Source organism: Hydra vulgaris, chromosome 02, assembly GCF_038396675.1.
Source record: "Hydra vulgaris chromosome 02, alternate assembly HydraT2T_AEP".
Lineage (NCBI taxonomy): Eukaryota > Metazoa > Cnidaria > Hydrozoa > Anthoathecata > Hydridae > Hydra > Hydra vulgaris.
The window spans coordinates 8991618-9016398 of record NC_088921.1 but is presented as its reverse complement, the minus strand read 5'-3'; the positions used below and the strand labels follow the sequence as shown (position 1 = coordinate 9016398).

General features: G+C 26.5%; 1 protein-coding gene and 1 long non-coding RNA gene across 2 annotated transcripts; both read left to right on the top strand.

Moving 5' to 3' along the window:
• The first annotated feature begins 468 nt into the window (after nucleotides 1–468).
• On the top strand, nucleotides 469–6755 carry LOC136076370 (uncharacterized). The gene is made up of 3 exons (XR_010636211.1): nucleotides 469–644; nucleotides 5572–5619; nucleotides 6717–6755. It is a non-coding gene; the product is annotated as an uncharacterized LOC136076370 (long non-coding RNA).
• A 5200-nt stretch (nucleotides 6756–11955) lies between these two features.
• Nucleotides 11956–23645, top strand: LOC136075807 (uncharacterized). Its single transcript, XM_065789245.1, has 5 exons — nucleotides 11956–11992; nucleotides 15747–15794; nucleotides 16410–16457; nucleotides 21154–21201; nucleotides 22283–23645. Exons 1-5 carry the CDS (start codon nucleotides 11956–11958, stop codon nucleotides 22723–22725), a joined length of 624 nt encoding a protein of 207 aa, XP_065645317.1. The 3' UTR covers nucleotides 22726–23645.
• The last annotated feature ends 1136 nt before the right edge of the window (nucleotides 23646–24781 follow it).

Genomic DNA, 24781 nt, shown 5'->3' with positions numbered 1-24781 from the left:
TATATTTAACATGAATTCTCAATAGGTGTATTACAATGTAAATAAATTTTAAAAGATTGCTTGTAGTCCAAAGTAAGATTTTTGGTATTTTCCATTCATAGAGCTAACCACTTCAGCCACTATAGTGTGTTGTTCGATAAAAGTTTTAACACTATTTAATAAATAAAAAATTTTATAAAATGGCAAATAAATGCTATAAATCAAAATAAAGAAGATGTTGCTGCAATGCAATTAATTAATATATATATATATATATATATATATATATATATATATATATATATATATATATATATATATATATATATATACATACATGTAAGTATGTATTAATTTTTTTTTTGAGAAACATCAAAATGGCGCAAATAATATGCAAAGAAGTGTGAAACATTCTTTATAGCCCAGAGTTCATGTTGAGTTTTAGTGAATGCATTGGAGTAAGTTGAAAATTCTTGGACGTCCAAATATTGAAGAACATTATTTAAGTATGATTGATGAAGATAATCCTAAAACTGACGAAAAGGCGTATTCAATGTTAACTACATGGATGCAAATGAGTGATAATCCAACATTTGAGGAGTTAAAAACAGCTTTAAGAAACATGAAGAGAATAGATTTAATAAGAAAAATTGACAAATTTACAAGTAATTATTTTTAACTAATAATAATAAACTAATTGATAATTTTTTTGTGTGCAAAATACTTAGATTTTCTACAGAAAAACTCTTATTCAATGATAGTGATGCTATTAAAGACTATTTAATTCCATGCTATGTTCATGCTACGACAGTCGAATTACAAAATCTATTCAAATAAAACTAAACTAAGTTGGTTATAATATTACGGACTTAAGAGCATTATCTAAACTTCTGAAAACTTTGTAAATATGTCCAACAGTGTTATACTAGTGTTTTGTAAATTCTAAATGTGATCATGTATCCTAAAATATTCTGAAGTATAAGTTTTACAGTGATAACTGTTTCAAACTTAATAAAATATAAAAAACTATAAAACTCAAAAATCCATTGTCATCACCAAGTTCTCTAATATTTGTGGTCTATGAAGTAACTTTCTTAGCTAAGTCTTATCTCTTTCAAAGTTCAGACTTATTGTTGGTGGTTATTTTCCTTTAATTTGTAAAGACTCAAATAGTCACATGCTTGGTCTGGCCATTTATATTTGCAAGAATTCAACCATTTGTAGAAACTTGTTGAATTTTGACTATGTGCCTTCGTTTGAGTACTACTTCACTCTATCACCTTTCTTGTTTTCTATACTGCTCTCTTTTATTTTAAGACTATTATTTTGGATATTATTTCTGATCAAGTTAATCGAGTCCTTTCTTTATTCTTAAGCCAATATCATTGTTTTTGGTATTGTTAATGCTTATCACACTAATGGCTTTGTACTAGTGTTAATGACTTTCAGGAATTTCCCCTATCATCATATCTCTTACAACTACCCTTAAGCTGACTTGGGCTCTTGCCATGATTTTCTTTGTTTCTGCTGATAAATTTCCCTTATTATGTAACTCCTTGGATTCAGGCTGGCATGGAACCTTTTATTCCCCTCTTGACAGTTCCATGTAGTCTTCACTCTTCTCCATGGTTTTCCTCTTATCGCGCTGCTGCAATTTTCAATTGTAACCATTACTTTCATATTTAACGTGAAAACAATTCTTTAGAAACAGACATCTGTTTACTATTGCTAGAAACCAATGTAAAAGGATTAGTCTAAGGCTGAAGCACGCTATTCTCAGATCACAAAATCTCATATTATCTCAAATGTTATGCTATTAAGAACTCTGGAGAATCTTTAACAGTGTCTTTAATCTAGGCAGACTATTCCACCTCTCTTGCATGCTTTATATTTTGCAATCTTGCCTAAAGACGAAGCTGACAACTTTTCATCAATCTCATCTCTTGATTCCACTAATCACATTTCCTGACTGATATAGCCAACAAACAGGTCGATCCATTACTTGGCATTCATATCTCTCCAGCTTCTCTATCTAAAAACTCTCTACAGCTTGTGGCCAATACAACATATTTGCTATAGTCTCTGCAGAAGTGTTATTTGAAGCTGTTTTCTATACTTTCAAAACTATTTAACAAGTGCTTATCAGAGTCATGTTTTCCAGCCTGTTGGAAAGTGACGTGTGTTTTCCTTATTTTTGAAAATTCTCGATCACGAAACTCGGTCCAACTACCTTCCCATTAGTCTCTTCCTATCATTAGCAATATTTTTAAGTTTTTAATTAACAAACATTTAATCTCTCATCTTGAATCTAATAAATAATATCATCAATATGGATTTTGAGTGTTTCTTGTTCTTCTGCTGATTTGTTAATGCTAATAACTTATAGGTTTTATCCTGCATTAGATAGATGTTGTGAGGCTAAGGCTCACAACATCTATCTACATTTATAAAGTCTTTATAAGCTCTCTACACTTATAAAGTCTTCGATAAACTTGGGCATCTGCATTCTCCATAAGCTCTCTTTTTATGGTGTATCAGGTAACATCTTTAAGGTTATTGAAACCTTTCGTACCAATTATAGTATAAAAGTTATTCTCAATGACAGCACACTTATTCATTTCCTTTAACTTATCCCATATCCTTAGCCCTATACTTTTTTAAATTTACATCTAAGGTGGTATTGTATGCTGAACATTCTTACCATTTATTCTTGTCTTGATAAGAAGCCAATACTCTCTGATTGCTTTAAGGGGCATTTAACTTGAAAAGGATCTCACTTCTGCTATTAGCATAGGGCTTCTAGTGAGAACTTTAATTCAGACAAACTAAATTTTTTTTGGCTTATCTTTTTCATAACAATCTAGATCATCCTATAATTATTAATGGATGAATAAATAAATATTTATGAATGGATGAATGAATATTTATGAACCATCTGTCTAAGGTTGTATCTCTTTATCATGATGGCCGCTTTCTTCTTCTGGTTTCTATTCTTTATTTCTATATATCTCCTATCCATCCTTGTATTAAATACTGTTACCATATCTGGAGCAGATCTTCAAATGATCTGTATGTTAGTCTTATTTTTTATTCTTCCTGATTTAATTGATAATTGTTATATTGATAAAAAGTAAGTTGTCATTCATTCTGGATCGAATTTTCACCAAAATAATTCAGCAACAGAAAAGTTTTTGCTCAGACTGTACAAATACGTGTTAGAGAGATAATCTTCAGTGCGTTGAACAAAGTTTCATGATTGGCCATTTTCTTTTTGAGTAACTTCATAGAACAATGCTTTGAATTTATGGTTTGAAATGTGACACTGTTTCTTTCCCCGATGCTGATTTGCATCCTTGAGTCAGAGTTAACAAGGCCAAAAGTAGCACGAATAAGGCCACATGTTGCAAGGCTAAGACCAAAGCCAAGATTTTAGGTCAAGGCCAAAATTAGGAGTTTCAACGCCAAGGCCTACTTAATCATTTTCAAGACCAAAGACTTAAGTTTTTGTCTAACGTTGAGCCCGGTTTTTATTAACAAAAAGTAACGAAGTTTACTCTGAAAATAAACCAAATAATGTAAAAATAAACTAAGGTTGTGCAAAAAAAAAAAGTTAAAAGTCAATAAGAAAACATACTTGTAGATATGTATAAAGCCGAAAACAAAAATACATGAAAATAAAGAATGAAAACTTTTAATTCTTTAATTTTATGTATTTTTTTTTTTGAAGGCCAAGGCCAAAACAAGGCCAACAGTTGCAAGGCCATTATACTTCTCAAGAAAACAACATACTATGAATTTTTTTTTTAAAAAAAAACATACTATTCATGTTACTCTATTTTTTGATGCCTGTGCTTTTTAGAAATTTTTTTCTGCTACTTAATACTTCGTACCCAATTCTTTCTGATATTATTGTTTCTAAAAAATACCTAATGTTCATTTTTTAATGGTAGATCAGTTTTACTTTTACTTGGTTGTATTAAGTAAAATTGAAAAATGATTGCAAGAAGGTTTTTGAATTTTCATTTTTAAAAATTTAGATCTGCTACAATCTACTTTTGTACACATTGTGTTGTAGGCAATGACATTTAATATTGTGAATATTGTGTTGTAAATATTGTGTTGTAGGCAATGACATTTAACTCTCAATGTTAGGTTAAAATCATGGTGTCAGCTACCAAATGCTGAATGTTGGTATTAAATTGATTTTTGTCAGGTTGTTTTGACATATGTTCAAAGATTTGAAAAAAGAGTAGCATTAAATAAAATCATTATCATTTTTGTCTTTATCAAGAACTAGCTTCCTCCTTTGCATTAAGGTTATGTAGTTTTTAATTTTATTCCAAGCCATCACTTAATTTATTTTTATGTAATATTAGTAAGCATAACCTTAAAAAACCTTATCAATTTTTAAAAATATCAAAGTTATAAATGAAATATTTAAGTGTGTAGAGTAAAGTAATATAAAATATTATTTACTAATAAATAAATAAAAAATTTTGATTTGTTGAAAAGTTTCGCTACGTCATTAGAGGTGCTATAAAATATTGTTACAAAAATAGCGTTGCTTTTTTGAAGTTGGGTTTCCTGTAAGTAGAAACTTTAATTGTTCTTTAAATGAAGATGTTATTGCTTGAAATATGAAATACTTGTAATAGAAGATTGTTATTGCTTGTAATAGAAGATTGTTATTGCTTGTAATAGAACATTGTTATTGCTTGTAATAGAAGATTGTTATTGCTTGTAATGCAAAGATACTATATATAAATAAATATTAAGCGATTACTATACGAAAAAATAGTATATTGACAAAAATGCATGTCAGTTACAAAAACACTAAGTGCTTCATAAGAAACAGTTATAGAATGATTTGGTTAAATTCTCCTTCACTAAAATCCAAAAAGTTTTGTTTATTCTGAAGTTTTATTAAAAACTGAGTTTTTAGTTGTTAAAATTGTGTGCAGACATATTCAAAGTTTTAAATAAAGATCCTTAGTTCAAGCATTTCCAAATTTTTTTTTAATTAGCAGATGTGAAGTTTCCAATCCTCTAGCAGTTTTTTTTAACATTTTTATTGTTTACAAAATTAACAGATACGTTTGCACGAACTCCAACAGGTTTTGAATAAAATGAAAAAATCAAGCTAATGAATATCAATACAAAAAATTTTGGTTTAATTTGTTAAAAATTGTAGGAAAACATGTTTTAGTGGCCTTGATTCTCATGATAATGAAAGTGAAAGAAAAAATTCTTGGTTCCTAAGAAAATAACGTAGCTTTTTTTGCATTTGAGTTCAAGTTGTAATGTTAATAAAATTTTGAGTAATAAAAAAATTTTTTTGTGGATTTTTTGTTACTAGTAACAAAGTTTACAATAAGAAATTTCATCTCAAGTGTCATTTTTTTAATTCTATGATATGCAAAGGAAGAGCATACATTTTTGAAGAAAGAATTTATATTGCTTGTAAAAGAAGTTTTATTGCTTGTAATAGAAGATTGTTTAGGACTTTGTTTTTTTAGTTTTATTCTTTTGTAAGTTTTGTGTTCTTTGCTCACAAAAAATTTTTTTTTGAAACATTTAAATTTAATCATTTAGAAACTCCAGGTTTACCAGAAGTAACTTCAAGATTTTCTGCAAACAATGGTAATTATGTTTTTTTTTAATTACTTTTACATTTAGTATATTCCAAAATGAATTGTAGTAATCAGGTTTTAATAACCTTGTTTGCTTAAAAAGTAAAGGTAAACCTTTAAATGTAAGGTAAAAAGAAGTAGTTTTACTTTTATTTGGTTGTTTTAGATAAAATTTAAAAATGATTGCATGGAAGTTTCTGAGTTGTCATTTTTCTAAATTTAGATCTGCTATCATCATATCTATTTTTATAAATATTGTATTTTATATTTTATATATTATATATTTTAGGCAATTACATTCAACTCTCAATGTTAGGTTGAATGCTGAATGTTGGTATTAATTTGGTTTTTATCAGGTTGTTAACTCTGAGACAGTATGTTACGTTTGAAAAAAAATTGCATTAAATAAAATCAGATTTTAACATTTTTGTCTTTTTAACTTTTAGTTTCCTCCTTTGCATTTTGGTTATGTAGGTTTCAATTTTATTCAAAGCCATCACTTAATTTATTTTAAATGTAATAATAGTAAGCATAACCTTAAAAACCTTATAGAATCTTATAAACATCAAAGTTATAAATGAAATATTTAAGTGTTTGGAGTAAACTAACATTAATATTACTTACTAAAGAACAAAGAAAAATTTTGATTATTTATAAAAGTTTCACTACGTTATTAGCAGTACTACAAAATATTGTTAAAAAAATAGGTGTAGCTTTTTTGAAATCGGTTTGTAATTAAAATTTTAATCAATGCTCTTCAAACGAAAATGGCTAATAATATTATCAATATTAGTTAATATAATTATTGTTAATTAATGTTCTTAAATGAAAATCAAAGATATTTATCCTGTGATTTTGCTTGTAATAGAAGGTTGTTATTGCTTGTAATAGAAGTTGTTATTGCATGTAATAGAAGATTGTTATTGCTTGTAATAGAAGATTGTAATTGCTTGAAATAGAAGGATGTTATTGCTTGTAATAGAAGATTGTTATTCTTTGTAAGATTGTTTAGAACATTGTTTTTTACTTTTATTCTTTTGTAAGTTTTGTGTTCTCTTGCGCTCACAAAAAAATTTTTTTTTGAAGCTTTTAAATTGAATCGTTTAGAAACTCCACAGAAATAACTTCAAGATTTTCTGCCAAAAAGGTAATTATATATATTTTTTAAATTACTTTACATTAAGTATCCAAAAATGATTTGTAGTCATAAGGTTTTAATATCCTTTTGTTTTGATTAAAAAGTAGAGGTAAAGCTTAAAATGTAAAGAGGTAAAAAAAGTGACCAATTTTAGTTATTTTGGTGGTTTTTTTGTTGTAAGTATAAATTGTATTACAGTGTTTTACCAGAAGTTATCCTTGATTTTTTTGAAAATGAAAATTTGGACCAAGACCCAATTATATCACTAGTAATACTTTGCTCAATATGTTTATTTGTGCAGTGGTCTTGTTATTTAGTTTCTTGAGTTTGTGTTTTAGACCTATGTTTTAAGAAGGAATTGCATCAACAAAAAATATATATATTTAAAAAAATTATATGGAGAGAATTTGTTTTAAAAATACATATCTATATAAAAAAAAAAACTTGTTAAAAATTCATAAAAAAAACATGATAAGCAAAACTAAAGTTATCCTTGGTTTCAAAGTACTAAGAAAGATTTCAGATTTTTTTGAGAGCAAAAGAATCTGCAATCAGAGGAAATTTTTCAATCTAGACATTAGACCAGATCTCAGCTATAATTTTGTCAACAAACTAAAAAAAGTATAACATATCTGCATTGTATTTTGTGTTAAAAAATATCTGTTTTTTAATATCATGTGTTTGCTCACTGCATGTTTTTTAACGATTAAGTTTACATAATTAGCTTATATTTTCTCTTTTATATTTTGTCTGTGTTGGTTATAAAAAAAAAACATTTGCATTCCGTAAGACGCTTCAGTTTATGTCACAACTAGAGAGCTTTTTAACAACATGAAGGTAAATTAAACAATGGATGCAGTTGTAATTAATCAATGGATGCTTGGTTTTAGAAAAATGTTATTAACAGTTTTCTAAAAACTGAATTTTTGTTGTTAAAATTATGTGCAGACATATTTAAAGTTTTAAGTAAATATGTTTAGTTTGTGTATAGTGTACTAACACATTCAAATTTTTAATTTCCGAAATGTGAATTTTCAAAAGTTTTTGGCATTTTTTCTTAACATTTTTGTTGTTTACAAAGTTAACACTTACATTTTACCGTAACTCCATCAGGGTTAGAATGAAAAAATTTAGCTAACAAAAAATTTTACTTTAATTAAAAATTAGAAAAATAGAAATACTTTGAGGCCTTGATTTTCATAAAATTGAATAAAAATTAAAACAATACGTATTAGTTTATTTGTTATACAACTTTGAATTGAAACATTAGGAAGCGTGCTCACAAACAACAAAAGAAAATATTACATCACTAGTTTCACAACGTACTTCTTAAAATAAATGTCAGTATATAAGTTATTTATGTATTATATTTATATATATACTTACAATAATATATATTATATTAGTATAAGTCTATAATATATTTATTAAGTATATAATCAAGTATATAAAGTATTATTCACTTGATAATAATTAAATGGTGCATTCATTTTAAATTAGAAAGCAGTTTTCTTTTCTGTACAAAAAATGAATGAAAAGTTATGAAGTCATTACTGTACTGATAGAAGGGAATGTTTACTATTTTCAAAACGTTTCATCCCAATGAGAACAGAAAATTTTAATTAAAAAATTGAAAATTGATTGAATTTTAAAAAATCAAAAGTTTTAATCTACAAGATTTAGTAAAAATATAAGATTCTTTTGTTTTATTGTTTTATTTTACACACATCTTTTGTAAATAAAAGAAAATATTCTTAATCTTTTTATTTTTTAAACTATTATTTATCTATCAATTCAAATTAAAAACGTTTCTGTTGTTTAGAATGTCGGCAATGACTTTTCATCCAAAAGGGTTATAAAGTTATGTAGTCATCTTTTAGTTTAAATGGCAGTATTTCATTGTTTTTATTTAATATCAAAGTTGCAGTGACATATTTTCCAGTAGATAGACAAATACAATTACTAAAAAACCAAAGCTTTTTTGTCTGATTTCCAGGACTTCACATTAAAAAAATTCAAACAAAAAATTGTCCACCCTTTCCTTGTACGCACTGGTAGGCTTTTGAGTGACCCCCTTCCTGTACTTGCATACGTAATTTGTAGATGACCCCATAGTAACCAACCGGGTACTGAATATCGCTCTCAAAGACTTAATGGCGAGCACGGTAGAATGGAGCTTGTAATAACGTATTTCAGTAATACGAGCGCAAAATATAACGCTAACAAGTCATCACATGCACTGATATATATATATATATATATATATATATATATATATATATATATATATATATATATATATATATATATATATATATATATATATATATATATATATATATATATGTATATATGTATGTATGTATATATATGTATATATATATATATACACTACCGTTCATAATTATCTAATGGCATTAACTTTTTTAAAAAGGTTTTTTATTTAACAATTATTTTTTTGCTCATTTTAAATGTACAATAAATGTAGATGGTGCGTCTAGGACACATTCTAAGCTGTTTCTAGATTTGACGCTCAACATCTGTTTCAGACGTATAAAGACGTCATAAAAAGACTTAAGACTTTCCGTTCAAGTGCAGTTATACAAAACTGGTCTTGAAAATATTTTTAAACGTTTAAAATATGTTCTGTATTTTGAACGTTTAATTCACAAACTTTCTAGACCAGATTTTGAGCAATAATAACCTTCGGAGTTTTCATCAGTTTTATTTTTTTTATAAGTTATTACTATTTTGAAAAAAAGCACAACTACGTTTTCAGAGGCAACTGCTCCTATGATGGTTATGTTATGGACGGGTTGGATCAAGGGTAAGTTGATCATTTAACCTTAGAGTCTTACCTCAGAAAAGCTGAATTATCCGGACATTCCTGATTTCATGCTACATAGCAGCATTGTAAAGTTTCGCGCATGAGCATAGGATATCTGCGTTTTATGTATTTTTTAGACCAAAAGAAAAACTTTTGGAGCAACCCTGTCCTTGTACTTTACTTAAAAATAAGTTTTCCCAATTTATCAATATTGCAACACACCCAACTTGTTAGTATGTCATCATGATAAGAAGTCATCATTTTCATTAAAACAAGATGTGTCTGTATTGTTCAAAATATAAAATTAAAGTAAGTATTCTACTAAGAACGAAAACTTGGATATAAAAACCATGAAAATTCCCTTCTGCACAGTTAATAATAATATCACAATCTAAGATATATGAAGGGAATAAAACTACAACAGATGATCCTAAAATCGATTTTTGTTGATTATAAAAACAATATTTGTGCCCAAGGGACGTATTTTTACTAAAACTATTTCAAAGTCAGTATTGTCATGTAGGTACATCACTTTTTGGCCAAATTTTAATGGAAATATGACCAGTATGCCATCATAGGCGGCTTCCCTCTATATATATATATATATATATATATATATATATATATATATATATATATATATATATATATATATATATATATATGTATGTATATATGTATGTATGTATATATATATATATGTATATATATATATATATATATATATATATATATATATATATATATATATATATATAAATATATATATATATATTTATATATATATATATATATATAACATATATATATATATATATATATATATATATATATATATATATATATATATATATATATATATATATATATATATATATATATATATATATATATATATATATATATATATATATATATATATATATATATACATACATATATACATATATATATATATATATATTAGTATTGATGTATATATATATATATATATATATATATATATATATATATATATATATATATATATATATATATATATATATATATACATACAATCGGCAATAAACTACTAATATTTCTTGCAGAAGAAATGGCTGCCCTACTGACTTTATTTGTCGTTTTCTCATTTATTTCAATACAAACTCCACCAGAAAACATCTATTCTTGACATCATCTTGGTAACGCCCCTAAATGCTATGTGTCAAGATACCCTTCCTAGTTTTAGGTAATTCAGATGCCTTGTTGTAGTTAGTCAACCTCCTCTAAATCTCTATAAATCTACTTGCCCAGTTCCCCACAAGGTTGTTTACCGGTCAGGTAGAATTGCTGACACTGTTGCACTGATACGATCTACCAATATTGAAATCTTAGTTGATTCACCGTATGAAATACAAGTTGCTTGCAACAACTTTTGACATCATTCTCTACTTCTCTCCCAAGACATCTGCCAACCTCTAAAATCAACAACACTCGTTGAACCTGATGACACCACTTATTCAAGGCCGTATAAAAGAACGTCAAAAACTCTTTTTCTCCGGGTCTACAAAGAGTGGAAAGCACTTGCAAATCGAATTAGTAAACTACTTACCAAAAGAAAGAGAATCTATAACAGGCGTTTCACTACTAGAAAAACAGATTTTTTTCACGTGAAATCAGTCTTGCTGATAAAGGTCAAATCGCCCTTATCTCTGAGACACGAGCAAACCAATTAAATGATCATTTTCAAAGTGTTTGGACTGGAAAGAGAAACAACCCACATTCTCATGCTTCATTAACCGAGGGCACCTGCTACTACCCCCTACAACCTGCCTACTACCCCCATTTTTACCTTTAATAACATTATCAACCAACTCAGCAAACTCAAACCAGGTTTCTCAGGACCAGATGATCTCTCTCCGTTTTTACTCAAACCTGCTCGCTTTGAAATTGCCTCATCACTGCATCCTATTCAACCGCCTCATAGAAAACAGTTACCTACCTGACCAATGGAAATCAGCAAACATGACCGATTCCAAAAATTTCTAACCCACAATTGTCTAATGACTATCGACCAATTGCCATTACATCCGCATTATGTAAAGTTTTTGAACGTATTATTACCATATTCATTGTCCATCACACCAAGCACCTATGGGTCTCAAACAAACAGTTCGGTTTCCTTCAGGCCGAAGTACGATGGACGCTATTTATTAAAATTATAGAAGTGAGTCATGCAAAAGATAACAACAAATCAATTTATGCAATATTCTTTGATTTCGAAAAAGCTTTTGATCTTGTCAGTCATGACTTACTGTTAAAGTTAGTGAACATTCTACCTAGCTGGCTCACCTCTTGGATCGCAGCTTACTTATCTAACCGTCAACAAAGAATTAAAACAAATGATCACGCCACTGACTGGAAATGCTGACGAAGCAGGTAAGTCTTTCAGGGTAGTGTTCTAGGTCCAATCCTGTTCATTCTATTTATTTCCGACATTAACGTCTATCTTCCACTTGATACCTGAAAAATATGCTGATGACATACTGACCTATATAATTAATGATAAAGTTCCTACCAACCTGCCTCAATCCATTGTTGATGGCGTCGTTCTTTGGTCTTAGGTAAACGAAATGAAACTTAATGGCCCGAAATGTAAAATCATAAGAATTATTCCCAGATGCTCTGAAATTCGTTACCATCCATTGTACTCAATAATAATATGAACTTGAAATAGTGAGCAGCCACAAATATCTTGGAATCATGCTCAATGAGAAGTACTAATTGGAATGAACAATGGACAAAAGTTCACTACAGTATAAATGGTGCCCATCTACTCAAAGATAAGCAAATTGGACACACTCAGCCAAACTACAGGTCTACCGATCTTACGCTTATTAGTCACTTGATATATAGGTGTCCCTATTCTCACTTACGACGTGCAGTGCTGCTACAAAGACAGATCCAACATTTTCATAAAAATGCCCTACAAATTATTGGAATTGATGTAACCAATTCAAGCAGCTTCAATATTATTTTAACATGAAGAGTTACTTGACAGGATCTGTATTAATACACTCAAAAAGATCCTTGCAGACCCCATGCCATCCTATAACTACTAAATTAACCAACAGCGGAAACCCTAATAGATTCCCGTATGCTCTTAACACTGCAAAAACAACTACAAAAACTTTTATTTAAAAATACCTCCAAATCCTTCTTGACTACGTTAGTGACCTCTACCTCCCTAGCAATATTGGAAGCTCTACTGCTTTTTCAATGCATAAAATAATATGTTCCTCCCCTGTATTCTTGGCAAAATATTAATATTAAAGGACAACCTACAATTCATTACTTGTAATGCTAATCAATTTTAAATAAAGATTTATAAAATAAAAAATAGAAATAAAAAAATCCATGTATGTATATATATATATATATATATATATATATATATATATATATATATATATATATATATATATATATATATATATATATATATATATTGCTATTATGATTTAGTAATAAAAATACTAAACTCTTGATTGTTGTAAAGTGCTCAATATTTAAGAAAATATATATTTTTTCAACAGACAAATTTTGTACTTCATGGCTGATGATTGCCAAATAGGCATGAAACTTTAAGTTCCATTAAAAGTTGTTTTTTCTAAAATTTAATTTTATATATATATATCCTTATCTCAAAGTCGAAAGAGACTTTTAATGTAAAAAAAGGTCTCTTTAACAACAATTTTACTACCTCAACACTCCCTTGTAGCAGCAGGCTATCTTATAGCCTGCTGCTACAAGGGAGTGTTGCTACATCGACTATCTTATAGCCTGCTGCTACAAGGGAGTGTTGCTACATCGACTATCTTATGGCCTGACTCGCCTTGGAGTGTTGCTACATCAACCTATCTTTAATAGCGTGACTAGCAACGCAGTGTCTACATTGACTGACAAATAGCTTGACTCACAACAGAGTGCTGCTACATGAACTGAAAAATAGCCTGACTTCAAACAGTATATTCAATTAGCTGGATTTGGTTGGGGCAGGCAGTCTATCAAATAACTAAAAAAATTTTATTTTGGTCTTCAAAATAAAAAGAAACCTAAAACTAATATTTTATGGTAAAAACTTGAAGATGATAATATTTACAAACTTTGCTAAGCAAATAAGCTAAAAACTTTTAAGTCTAGCAAAAATTTTAAAGCTAAAATTGCTAGTATCAATAATCTAGCGAAAATTTCTTAAATAAAATAAAAAAATTAGTATTGAGAATTTGTATTTATTGATGTTCATATATTAAATTTATTCAACTCTCATACAAGTTGTCGTCATTTAAATATATATATATATATATATATGTATATATATATATATATATATATATATATATATATATATATATATATATATATATATATATATATATATATATATATATATATATATATATATATATATATATATATATATATATATATATATATATATATATATATACATATACATATACTATGTGGTCGATTCCACAAAAAACTTTTTTTTTGGTAATAAATTCACCCCTTTTTTGCTAGACTTTAAAGTTTTTAGCTTATTTGCTTAGCAAAGTTTGTTATTAAAATCGTTATTGTTTGTTATTGGTAAAAATTTTATTTTAAGGTTATTAAATTTTATTAAATTAAATTTTATTTATTTAAATTAAATTAAATTTTATAAAATTAAATTAAGATTTTTTATTTATTAAATTTTATTAAATTTCATTTTAAAATTATTAATTATTGTTAAAAATTGTTTGTTTAGCAAAATTGGAAAAATAAGCAAGAAAATCTTAGACATTACTAACACATACTTTAGGAATAGCCTAAAAGTAAACCAATGGAAAAATACCACCGACGTTTTTAAGATACAACTTGCATAGAAGACAAAAATAGTTGTTTCTTCATCCAATTCGACATAATTGAATTTTATCCATCTATAACTACAGAAATATTTGATGAAGATTTTGCAAAACAACACACCGCAACAGAATATGACCAACTTAGAATTATAATACATAGCCAAAAATCCCTCCTCTACTACAACAATAACACATGGATAAAAAAATTGAATCATGAAAGTTTTGATGTAACAATGGGCAGCTACGATCACAACTGGAAATTTCCATTGTAGGATACTACATTCTCAACGAATTATCTAATATAATTATAAAAACCGACATGGTTTTACCGTGATGATGGCTTGTTGATAATACACAATTCTAACGGCCAAAATGGAGCAAATGCAAAGAAATATAATCCAAAACTAAGACGTCATTTCAAATAGACATAAAAGCAAATCTTAAAATCAGTTAATTTTCTATGTAACTTTATGTAACTTTCAATTTAGCCCAAACGACCATAAGCCTTTCAAAAAAACCCAACGATAATCTTCAATATATCCACATATCTTATAATCACCCACCACAAATTATTAAACACTTACCTACTTCAATATGGAACAGGCTATACGCAAAATTCCTCAGCAAAGTTATATTTAATCAATCTAAAAACAAATATAAACAAGCACTAAAAAATAGCGGATACAAAAACTACTCCTCTAATATCAGATAAAACAAAAAACACCCCAGAAAATCGTAAGGCGAATATCATATGGTTCAACCCCCATTTTAATAAAAACATCTCCACAAATGTTGCAAAAATGTTCTTGTATTTGCTAGAAAAACTTGCAGCTAGCGCAAACTTCACAAAATATTAAACAGAAAGATAAAGGTAAAGTACAGTTGCACTGAAAATATAAAAAATTATAAAAAACCACAACAAAAAAATTATCTTTCCAAAAATTGAAAATAATGATCCAAAATGCAACTGTCAAAACAAAGCAGAATGCCCCCTGAATGGTTAGTGCAAATCCACAAATATTATATATAAATGCATCATTGCAGCAAAAAACCAACCCTCAAAGTTTATATCGGATTAACGGAAGGTGAGTCGAAAACCAGATACAGCAACCACAAATCATCATTCAATAATATTAAATACAAAAGTTCTACCACCCTATGAAACTATGTCTGGAATATAAAAATTTTTTCGTATGATTTGTATGATTTGTAGCCATAAGTTTTTATTTGTATGATTTATAGCCATAAGGTTATTTTTTTTGAAACTTTTAAATTAAATCATTTAGAAACTCCAAGTTCACCTGAAATAACTTCAAGATTTTCTGCCAACAAAGGTAATTATGTTTCTTTCAATTACTTTAAATTTAGTTTATTCCAAAATTTGTATGATTTGTAGCCATAAGGTTTTTTTCGTATGATTTGTATGATTTGTAGCCATAAGTTTTTATTTGTATGATTTATAGCCATAAGGTTATTTTTTTTGAAACTTTTAAATTAAATCATTTAGAAACTCCAAATTCACCTGAAATAACTTCAAGATTTTCTGCCAACAAAGGTATTTATGTTTCTTTCAATTACTTTACATTTAGTTTATTCCAAAATTTGTATGATTTGTAGCCATAAGGTTTTTTTCGTATGATTTGTATGATTTGTAGCCATAAGTTTTTATTTGTATGATTTATAGCCATAAGGTTATTTTTTTTGAAACTTTTAAGTTAAATCATTTAGAAACTCCAAATTCACCTGAAATAACTTCAAGATTTTCTGCCAACAAAGGTATTTATGTTTCTTTCAATTACTTTACATTTAGTTTATTCCAAAATTTGTATGATTTGTAGCCATAAGGTTTTTTTCGTATGATTTGTATGATTTGTAGCCATAAGTTTTTATTTGTATGATTTATAGCCATAAGGTTATTTTTTTTGAAACTTTTAAATTAAATCATTTAGAAACTCCAAATTCACCTGAAATAACTTCAAGATTTTCTGCCAACAAAGGTATTTATGTTTCTTTCAATTACTTTACATTTAGTTTATTCCAAAATTTGTATGATTTGTAGCCATAAGGTTTTAATATTCTTTTGCTTTAAAAGTAAAGTTAAAGCTTAAAATGTAAAAAGGTAAAAAAAAGTGACTGATTTAAGTTATTTTGGTGGTTTTTTGTTGTAAGTAAAAATTGTATTACAGTGTTGTAATACCAGAAGTTATCCTTGATTTTTTTTAAAATTAAAAATTTGGACCAAGACCCAACCATATCACTAGTAATACTTTGCTCAATATGTTTATTTGTGCAGTGGTCTTGTTTGAGTTTCTTGAGTTTGTGTTTCAGAGCTATAGTTTTAAGAGAAGGGGTTGTAAAACAAAAAAAATATTTATATATATATATATATATATATATATATATATATATATATATATATATATATATATATATATATATATATATATATATATATATATATATATATATATATATATATATATATATATATATATATATATATATATATATATATATATATATATATATATATATATATATATATATATATATATATATATATATATATATATATATATATATATATATATATATATATATATATATATATATAATTATTTGGAGAGAATTTGTTTTAAAAATACATATCTATATAAAAAAAAAACTTGTTAAAAATTCATAAGAAAAAAGAAAATACATGATAAGCATAACTGAAGTTATCCTTGGTTTTCAAAGTACTAAGAAAGATTTTCGATTGATTTGAGAGCAAAAAAATCTGCAATCAGAGGAAATTTTTCAACAACATGTTGTAAATAAACAATGGATGCAGCTTGGGTTTTAAAAAAAGTTTTGTTAAAACTGAATTTTTGTTGTTAAAATTATGTGCAGAAATATTTAAAGTTTTAAGTAAAGATGTTTAGTTTGTGTATAGTGTACTAACACATTCAAATTTTTAATTTGCAAAATGTGAATTTTCAAAAGTTCTGGCATTTTTTCTTAACATTTTTCTTGTTCACAAAGTTAACGTTTACATTTTTTACCGTAACTTCAACAGGGTTAGAGTAAATGAAAAACTCAACACAAATAAAACGTGATTTTAATTTTAGTTTACATATTTGTTTGATCTGTGTTTCTTTACAATAAGGCACACTTCTCAATATAATTCAGATGTCTTATGAACGTTCCACGCTGATCAAAAAAAAAATTTTAGTTTCAAGAAGGTCTAGGACGTTCAGGACATAAACTGAACATACATTATACGTACGTCCAGTATTTGCTTGGTATTTGATAATTTAAAAGTATTTTGATTAAAATGCTTTGTAAAAATCATAAGAATAATAAAAATGCTAAAGTGTGCAAAACTGCAAAAAAAAAAAGGACCATTAATAATTGTAAAATTGGACCGACGTGTCGAAGTTTTAAATCTTTGGTTTCAATATAAGATTGTTTGTCTGGAGAAAAAAATTGTTTAATGTATGATAAAATAGAGTGAATTATTGACTGTAAAACATGGTGGATTTAATGTTAATGTGTGAGGCTGTTTTGGCTGGAATGCCACTAGTGACTGTAAAAATAGAGGAAGTACTGACAATAGTTTATTTGTACACCTAAAAAATCATGCTTCACCTTCAGAAAGATAGGTTAATGGGAAGCTATTTATTTATTCCGAAGAAAACGACTTGAATCTAAAACATATTTTTCAAAAAATTGTATGTGTTTTTGACTGAGTTCGAAAACAATCAAATTTTGAATAGAATGATTTAGCCTCCCTAATCACAAAATCTCTCTCCAATTGGATTTTTATGGGAGGAATTAAAAGTAATGTCAAAAAATAATGTCTAATGATGCATAAGATGTGGAAAAAACTTATTATTAAGTGGCATACAATTGACTTTGACAAATTGGATTAGTTGTTATTGTTCAAGAATATGTATGTTGTTATTGTCGCTAAAGGTGACTAAAAAGCAAGTAAATTAAAAACTAATCTAATGGGACCTAATATTGATTTTTTTGTAAACCTAATGAATAGGAAGATAACATATAATTCTGGTAGACTTTGCTTTAATTTTCTCTCCCAATAGTAAGTAAAGCTTTGATATCTTATTTCAAAAAATACAACCATTCAAATAATTATGGATGTTAGTGTATGTGTGTGCGTGTGTGTGTATATACATATATGATTCAGCAAGTATATATATATATATATATATATATATATATATATATATATATATATATATATAAATATATTTTTCTCACGATTTAAAAAAAACTTTTTATATTAAAAGTCTTTGAGAAGTTTATTAAAAAGGTTTTTAAAGACACAGCGGATTTAAGAGATGAAGTTGTGAAATACTGGATTGCAATATTGGAGGTTGAATGCAGCCTACTAATTATAAATTATTTGACAATTTTTTGAATTAAAAGAGTTTGCAATTCTACTTACGATTGTAAAAATGGTTGAGACATTGGACACTATATAAGTTTGGAGAACTATGCAGAATATTTACAGGAGTCGAACAACTCAACCATTTACTGAAAACACTACAGCTACTAAGTACAAAAAATTAAAATGTGCGAGGCATCAAAGGACCAAACGGATTTAGTTCATTATAACTTTTTTGCAAAGATTGTGGTTTTAGGGTAGATCATGCTACAATGCAACCCAACAAAAGAAATAAATCGAAAATAGGAATTTTGATTACTATTATTTTTAATAATATATATTTGTTGTTGGGAGAAAATAAACTTGGGTTTTAAACTTGGGGTCAGCTAATCTGACCAATATCAGTTTAAATCAAATCAGTTAGTTCTTATAGACAAAAAGAAATATGTTTTAAAGACTTATAATGTTAAACTACATATATTTCAAAAATAGACAACTTAAATATCTCTTTTCAAAATGATATCAACTTTAACATCATATAGAATCAATTATGTTATCATATTTTATCTTCTTTTTATGAATTCAAATCAAATAAAAGGTATTAATTGAAAGTTATTTTAAAAGTTAAAACCATGCTCCTGTCAAGCTTCTATTGTAAATTTAACTCATAACTAGATTAAAAAATATGTTTCTAAGTTAAAAAAATATTTTTATAATTAATTCTAGATGTGTTCTACTGGAATACAAGAATTTAAGTGTAAGGTAAAGTGTAAGTGTGAGGTAACATTGACACATCTTTAGAAAATATTTTTTTTTCAGCTGTAACTAAAATTGGTATGCAATATTTCTATGTGTTTACCAATGATAATGCTGCCAGAAACTGATGAAGAATTTAATCACTTAACTAATATTATTAAAAGATAATTAATTTCTTTTTTGGGGTTCAACTGTCAATATTATCCCTATATGGGGTAACATTGACAGTAGTATATTTTATGCTGTAAATGTTAAAGTTACATCATAAGGGGTAAGATTATCATTGGAATATTGACAAACAAAATAGAGAAATCATTTTTAATATATATTATCACCAACTTACATTTTCATTTTAAAAATAAGCAGCATTAAAATGTTGTAAAATTGCAATGAAAGTATAATGTTGTATTATTTTTTGAAAGACATCAATTAGCTTCAGTTCTAATGTCTACTTAAAAAATATAACAAACTTAATTTATGATTAAAAATTTCTTCTCCAAGAATTGTCAAACTATTAAGTTCTACATAATATGACTTGATATCTAATTTCAACAAAATCCTGCAGTGCTGTAATCTTTTTATTGGGTTTCTTCTTTACAAATTTTTTAGTGTTTGATTTAGTTTCAGAAACAACAAGATAATTTTTTACATTTGCAGGTTTTGATGTTTTGTTCTTACCAACACTAAGCAACATTGTTTGGTGTGGATTTTAACTTTTTGCAAGTGTCAGTTTTTAGATCTGTTGACATTTGATGTTTTGGTACATTTCTCTTTCTTTTAAGAACATTTTAATTTAGGGTTTGTTTGATTCCATTTCATGTAACTGTGAAAGATTCATCAGATGTAAGACATTCCGCCAACTTTTATTTGATTCATGGGATGACTTAAGCATTTTTGTCAATGTTATCTCAAAACTGAAATATAGGTTTGAAACAAAAATGCAACAAAAAAATTTAAAATGCTTAGTATTTTGAAACAACATCATAAAAACACATGTAACAATGATATTATATGTATAGTTTTACTTATCTTCAGACTAAAGTTTTTCGACAACCATAAAACTAGAAATAAGTTTAACTTATGCCCTCCATATTGTGTTGTTGTTTACACTTACTAATATGTGGATAAAAGTAGTTATATTTGTTCATTTAACATCTTTTAAATAAACATCTGGCTTCAACATTTGTTAAATTAATTTAAACATTAATAAAAACGTTTAATCAAATACATGTCCTTGTTACCCACATGTCTAAATAACTCCACCTTACCTTATTCTATCAGTTTTTTTTCAACAACAAATTTTTTTAACTTTTAAAAAGGCAAAAATTGGTAATTAGGTAATTTTAATGTTAAGAAATCTCATATTGAACTTTGAGTATGAGATTCCTTAACTTTTCCTTTAAACAAATTCTTTAACAATTCCTTCGAATAAATTATATAAGAAGATAATTATAATAATAAGTAAACTTAAAAGAAAAGTTTTTCAGAATTAATAATTTTATTAATGTTTAGTAAGTTAGTTAGAATTAATAACTTTTTTTTTCTATTAGTTCCTTCAAATCCACCAGATAATGATAACAAGTTTTGTGTTAAGAAAGGTAATTATAGTTTAAAATTAACAATGATTATGAGAAAGGGTATATAAACTTTTTATTTACAGTTGACTATTTTTCTTTAAAATTCTCTAAAATCATAACATTCAAACATATGGTTGGTGTAATAATGAATAAAATCGCAACCATCAAACATATGGTTAGTGTAATAATGAATAAAATCACAACATTCAAACATATGGTTGGTGTAATAATGAATAAAATCACAACATTCAAACATATGGTTAGTGTAATAATGAATAAAATCACAACATTCAAACATATGGTTAGTGTAATAATTATTATAATCACAACATTCAAACATATAGTTGGTGTAATAATGAATAAAATCACAACATTCAAACATATAGTTGGTGTAATAATGAATAAAATCACAACATTCAAACATATGGTTAGTGTAATAATGAATAAAATCACAACATTCAAACATGGTTAGTGTAATAATGAATAAAATCACAACATTCAAACATATGGTTAGTGTAATAATGAATAAAATCACAACATTCAAACATATTGTTGGTGTAATAATGAATAAAATCACAACATTCAAACTTATGGTTGGTGTAATAATGAGTGATTTGAGGTATACGGAAAATAAAATTATTTAAAAATGAATCCAAAAAACCACAAGTATTTTTTACTCAATTATTTTACTAGAATAATTGTCACAAAATATACTAACTCACTCGGACATAACAATATAAAATATTGTGAATTGATTTTTTTTTTTTGGATTGATCATGTTGCTCATTTTATCATGTTGCTTTCTTTGTAGTGTTTTGACATTAAAAGAAATGTAATCATTGGCTATCCAGCCTTTTTATTGCCTCTTGCTTAAACAGAACTCATCACAAAATGTAATATGAAGTCTTTACTCAAAATAATAAAACGAAAATCTAAATAAACACTTGGTCAAGAATTCAAATTAATTGTAAATTCAAATTTCAGAATTAAAATGTAATATTTGTTATGTATAGTTTCTGAATTCAAAAATATTATACCTGTGCATACTAAAATATTTAAGATGTGATGATGATGATGACTTTGATCAATTGTTTATATTTAGATACATCAGAGATGTGCACAGCACTGAAAAATTATTATCGTGAAAAATATGGGAAAATAAATGAAGTTCAACCACCGTTGAAAGTACCTGCAAATGTCGATCTGATGGATAATTTTGTTGATCTATGTATTGTTGATGCAGTTAATACTCAAATGGATGTTGTTTTTAATTTTGAACGAAAAATTTTTCTTGAAAAGCAAATGAACTATACACCTATTCCATATAATGAAATTTTTATGAAAGAAAAGTCTGTAATATTAATATCTGGAGTAGCTGGTACTGGAAAAACATGGTTGCTTCGAAAATGTTTGCTTGATTGGTCAAATAATTTAATTTGGAAAAGTGTTGAACTTGTGTTTTATTTGGAATGCAGAAGGCTTAATCAATATCCAAATATTTCTAATATTAATGAAATTCTAAATGTTTTCTACAAAATAATATAAATGATTTCAAAATTAGTAATCATCCTGCACTGTTTATAATTGACGGATTAGACGAGTTTAAATATTTAAATGAATTAATAAATTTCAGTTCGAGTTGTAACTATCCAATCGTTAATGCTTTAACAGAAATTCAAAGCTACAAATATGTAGTTGCTGGAAGAGTTTATGCAATTGATCGATACCAAAGTATATCTATAGAGCATAGTGATAAGTTAAACATTCAAATAATGGGATTTAACCAAATAGGAATACATAATTATATAGAAAATAAAGTTAGAGAAGAAAAAAAAGATGTTGTAAAAGAAACTTTAAACAACTCTCCAATTGCAAAAGCCATGGCATCTGTTCCATTTTATTTATGTTCCATGTGTAAAATCATTATTAATTCAAAAGAAATAAATAAAAATTCTTTCTTAACAATGACAAATTTATATGCAAGTATTTTTTTATACTTTTTTCAAAATCACATCATAAAAACGAAAAAATTAATGAATAAGATAATTGAAGACGATTCCAATAAAAAATATATTTTAAATATTTGTAAAATTGCATATGAATTGTTTGTTGAAAATAAAGTAATTTTTTCAGAAGAAGAAATTCAAACTTTTATTATTGATTTTGACAACAATGAAAGTAATCTTTTTGGATTTATAGAAAAGATTGAAACAGATGAGGGATGTTATTATCAATTTGCACACTTAACAATAATGGAGTTTTGTGCATCTGTATATGCATATAATTGTTTAAGTATTGAAGAGATTATAGCCAATAAAAAGCTGAAGAGTTGTTTATCGATGATTTGTGGATTAACTAATAAAAGCCAAAATAGTTTAATAAAGTTTCTTGTTAACTTAAATCCTTCAAAAAGTGGTTCTGAAGAACTTTTGTGTTCTATTTTAGGTAAGTTCTATTATGCAATAAGGTATGAAAAATATACAAATTTTTACCTTATTTTTCTAAAAAAAAATATTTTTGTTAATGCAAATTATTTTGGGGGTAAGTAGAGTAATTCTGTCATTTCTAAATTTTTTCTTGTTTTATAATGTTATCATGTATATAATTTATATTTATTTATTTTTATACTATCACAAAAACTTGATTAAAATCAATTAAATTTGTTTTTAAAACAAAAGAAAAACGAAAAATGGTTTTAAAATAAATATTGAGTTATTTATTAAATTTTTAAGCTTTTTAACTTTAGGATCAGTGTTTTTTACTGAACTAAAAATAAGCTAAAATTGTCATCAGTAATTATAGTTAACAATAATCAAAGATTATCAACAAAAAAATATATATCAATCTTTTTTTTTTTGTTTTTTTTTTGTTTTGTTATTTCACCTCCCCAAGGCCCAGAAGGCCACTACAGATGAGGAGGCTACTTAATTGTGGTTATAACCCTCTCTCAACTCTATAACTCACAAACACGAACCTTGACGAACAAGACCGCTGCGCGGAGAAACAAGTTGATATAATGTGATAACAGATTGCATATTAATAATATTAAACCATTTTTAATATTAGCGATTTTAAATTTTAACCAGAGTTAAGGCAGTTCATAGCAAGCGTTGTTTTTTTTACCTAAATTCTCAAGTCTTGTTTTATAGGTAAATATATTGTTTTTTAATTTGTTATGTGAGTTATTTTTTAGTTCATTTTGTTTCTTAATAGGTATTACTTTGGTAAACTAATAATAATATACAAGTTATTTCATTTTTAGTAGTCCACTTAGTAACTCACATATTTCATTTTTCTTCAAGTGACGTCAATTAAAGATAATATAAACGAAAATCGCAATTGATTTTTTATTCCCATTTTTATTTTATTTTTCTATAATATTTTATACAGAAACTTATTTGTTTATGTTCTCTAGCACAGTTTAAATTAAAAATCACATTTTCAAGCCTTAAACTTGGTTTTTGTCATTTTATAAAATGTGATCAAAAAAATCTCGAAAATTTACTTTTGTTCGCAATTCGCTAGATTCTCATTTTATAAAAATTGTTGCGATAGTTACGATACGTTTAACTATTAGCAAAACGGTTGTTTACAATTTGAT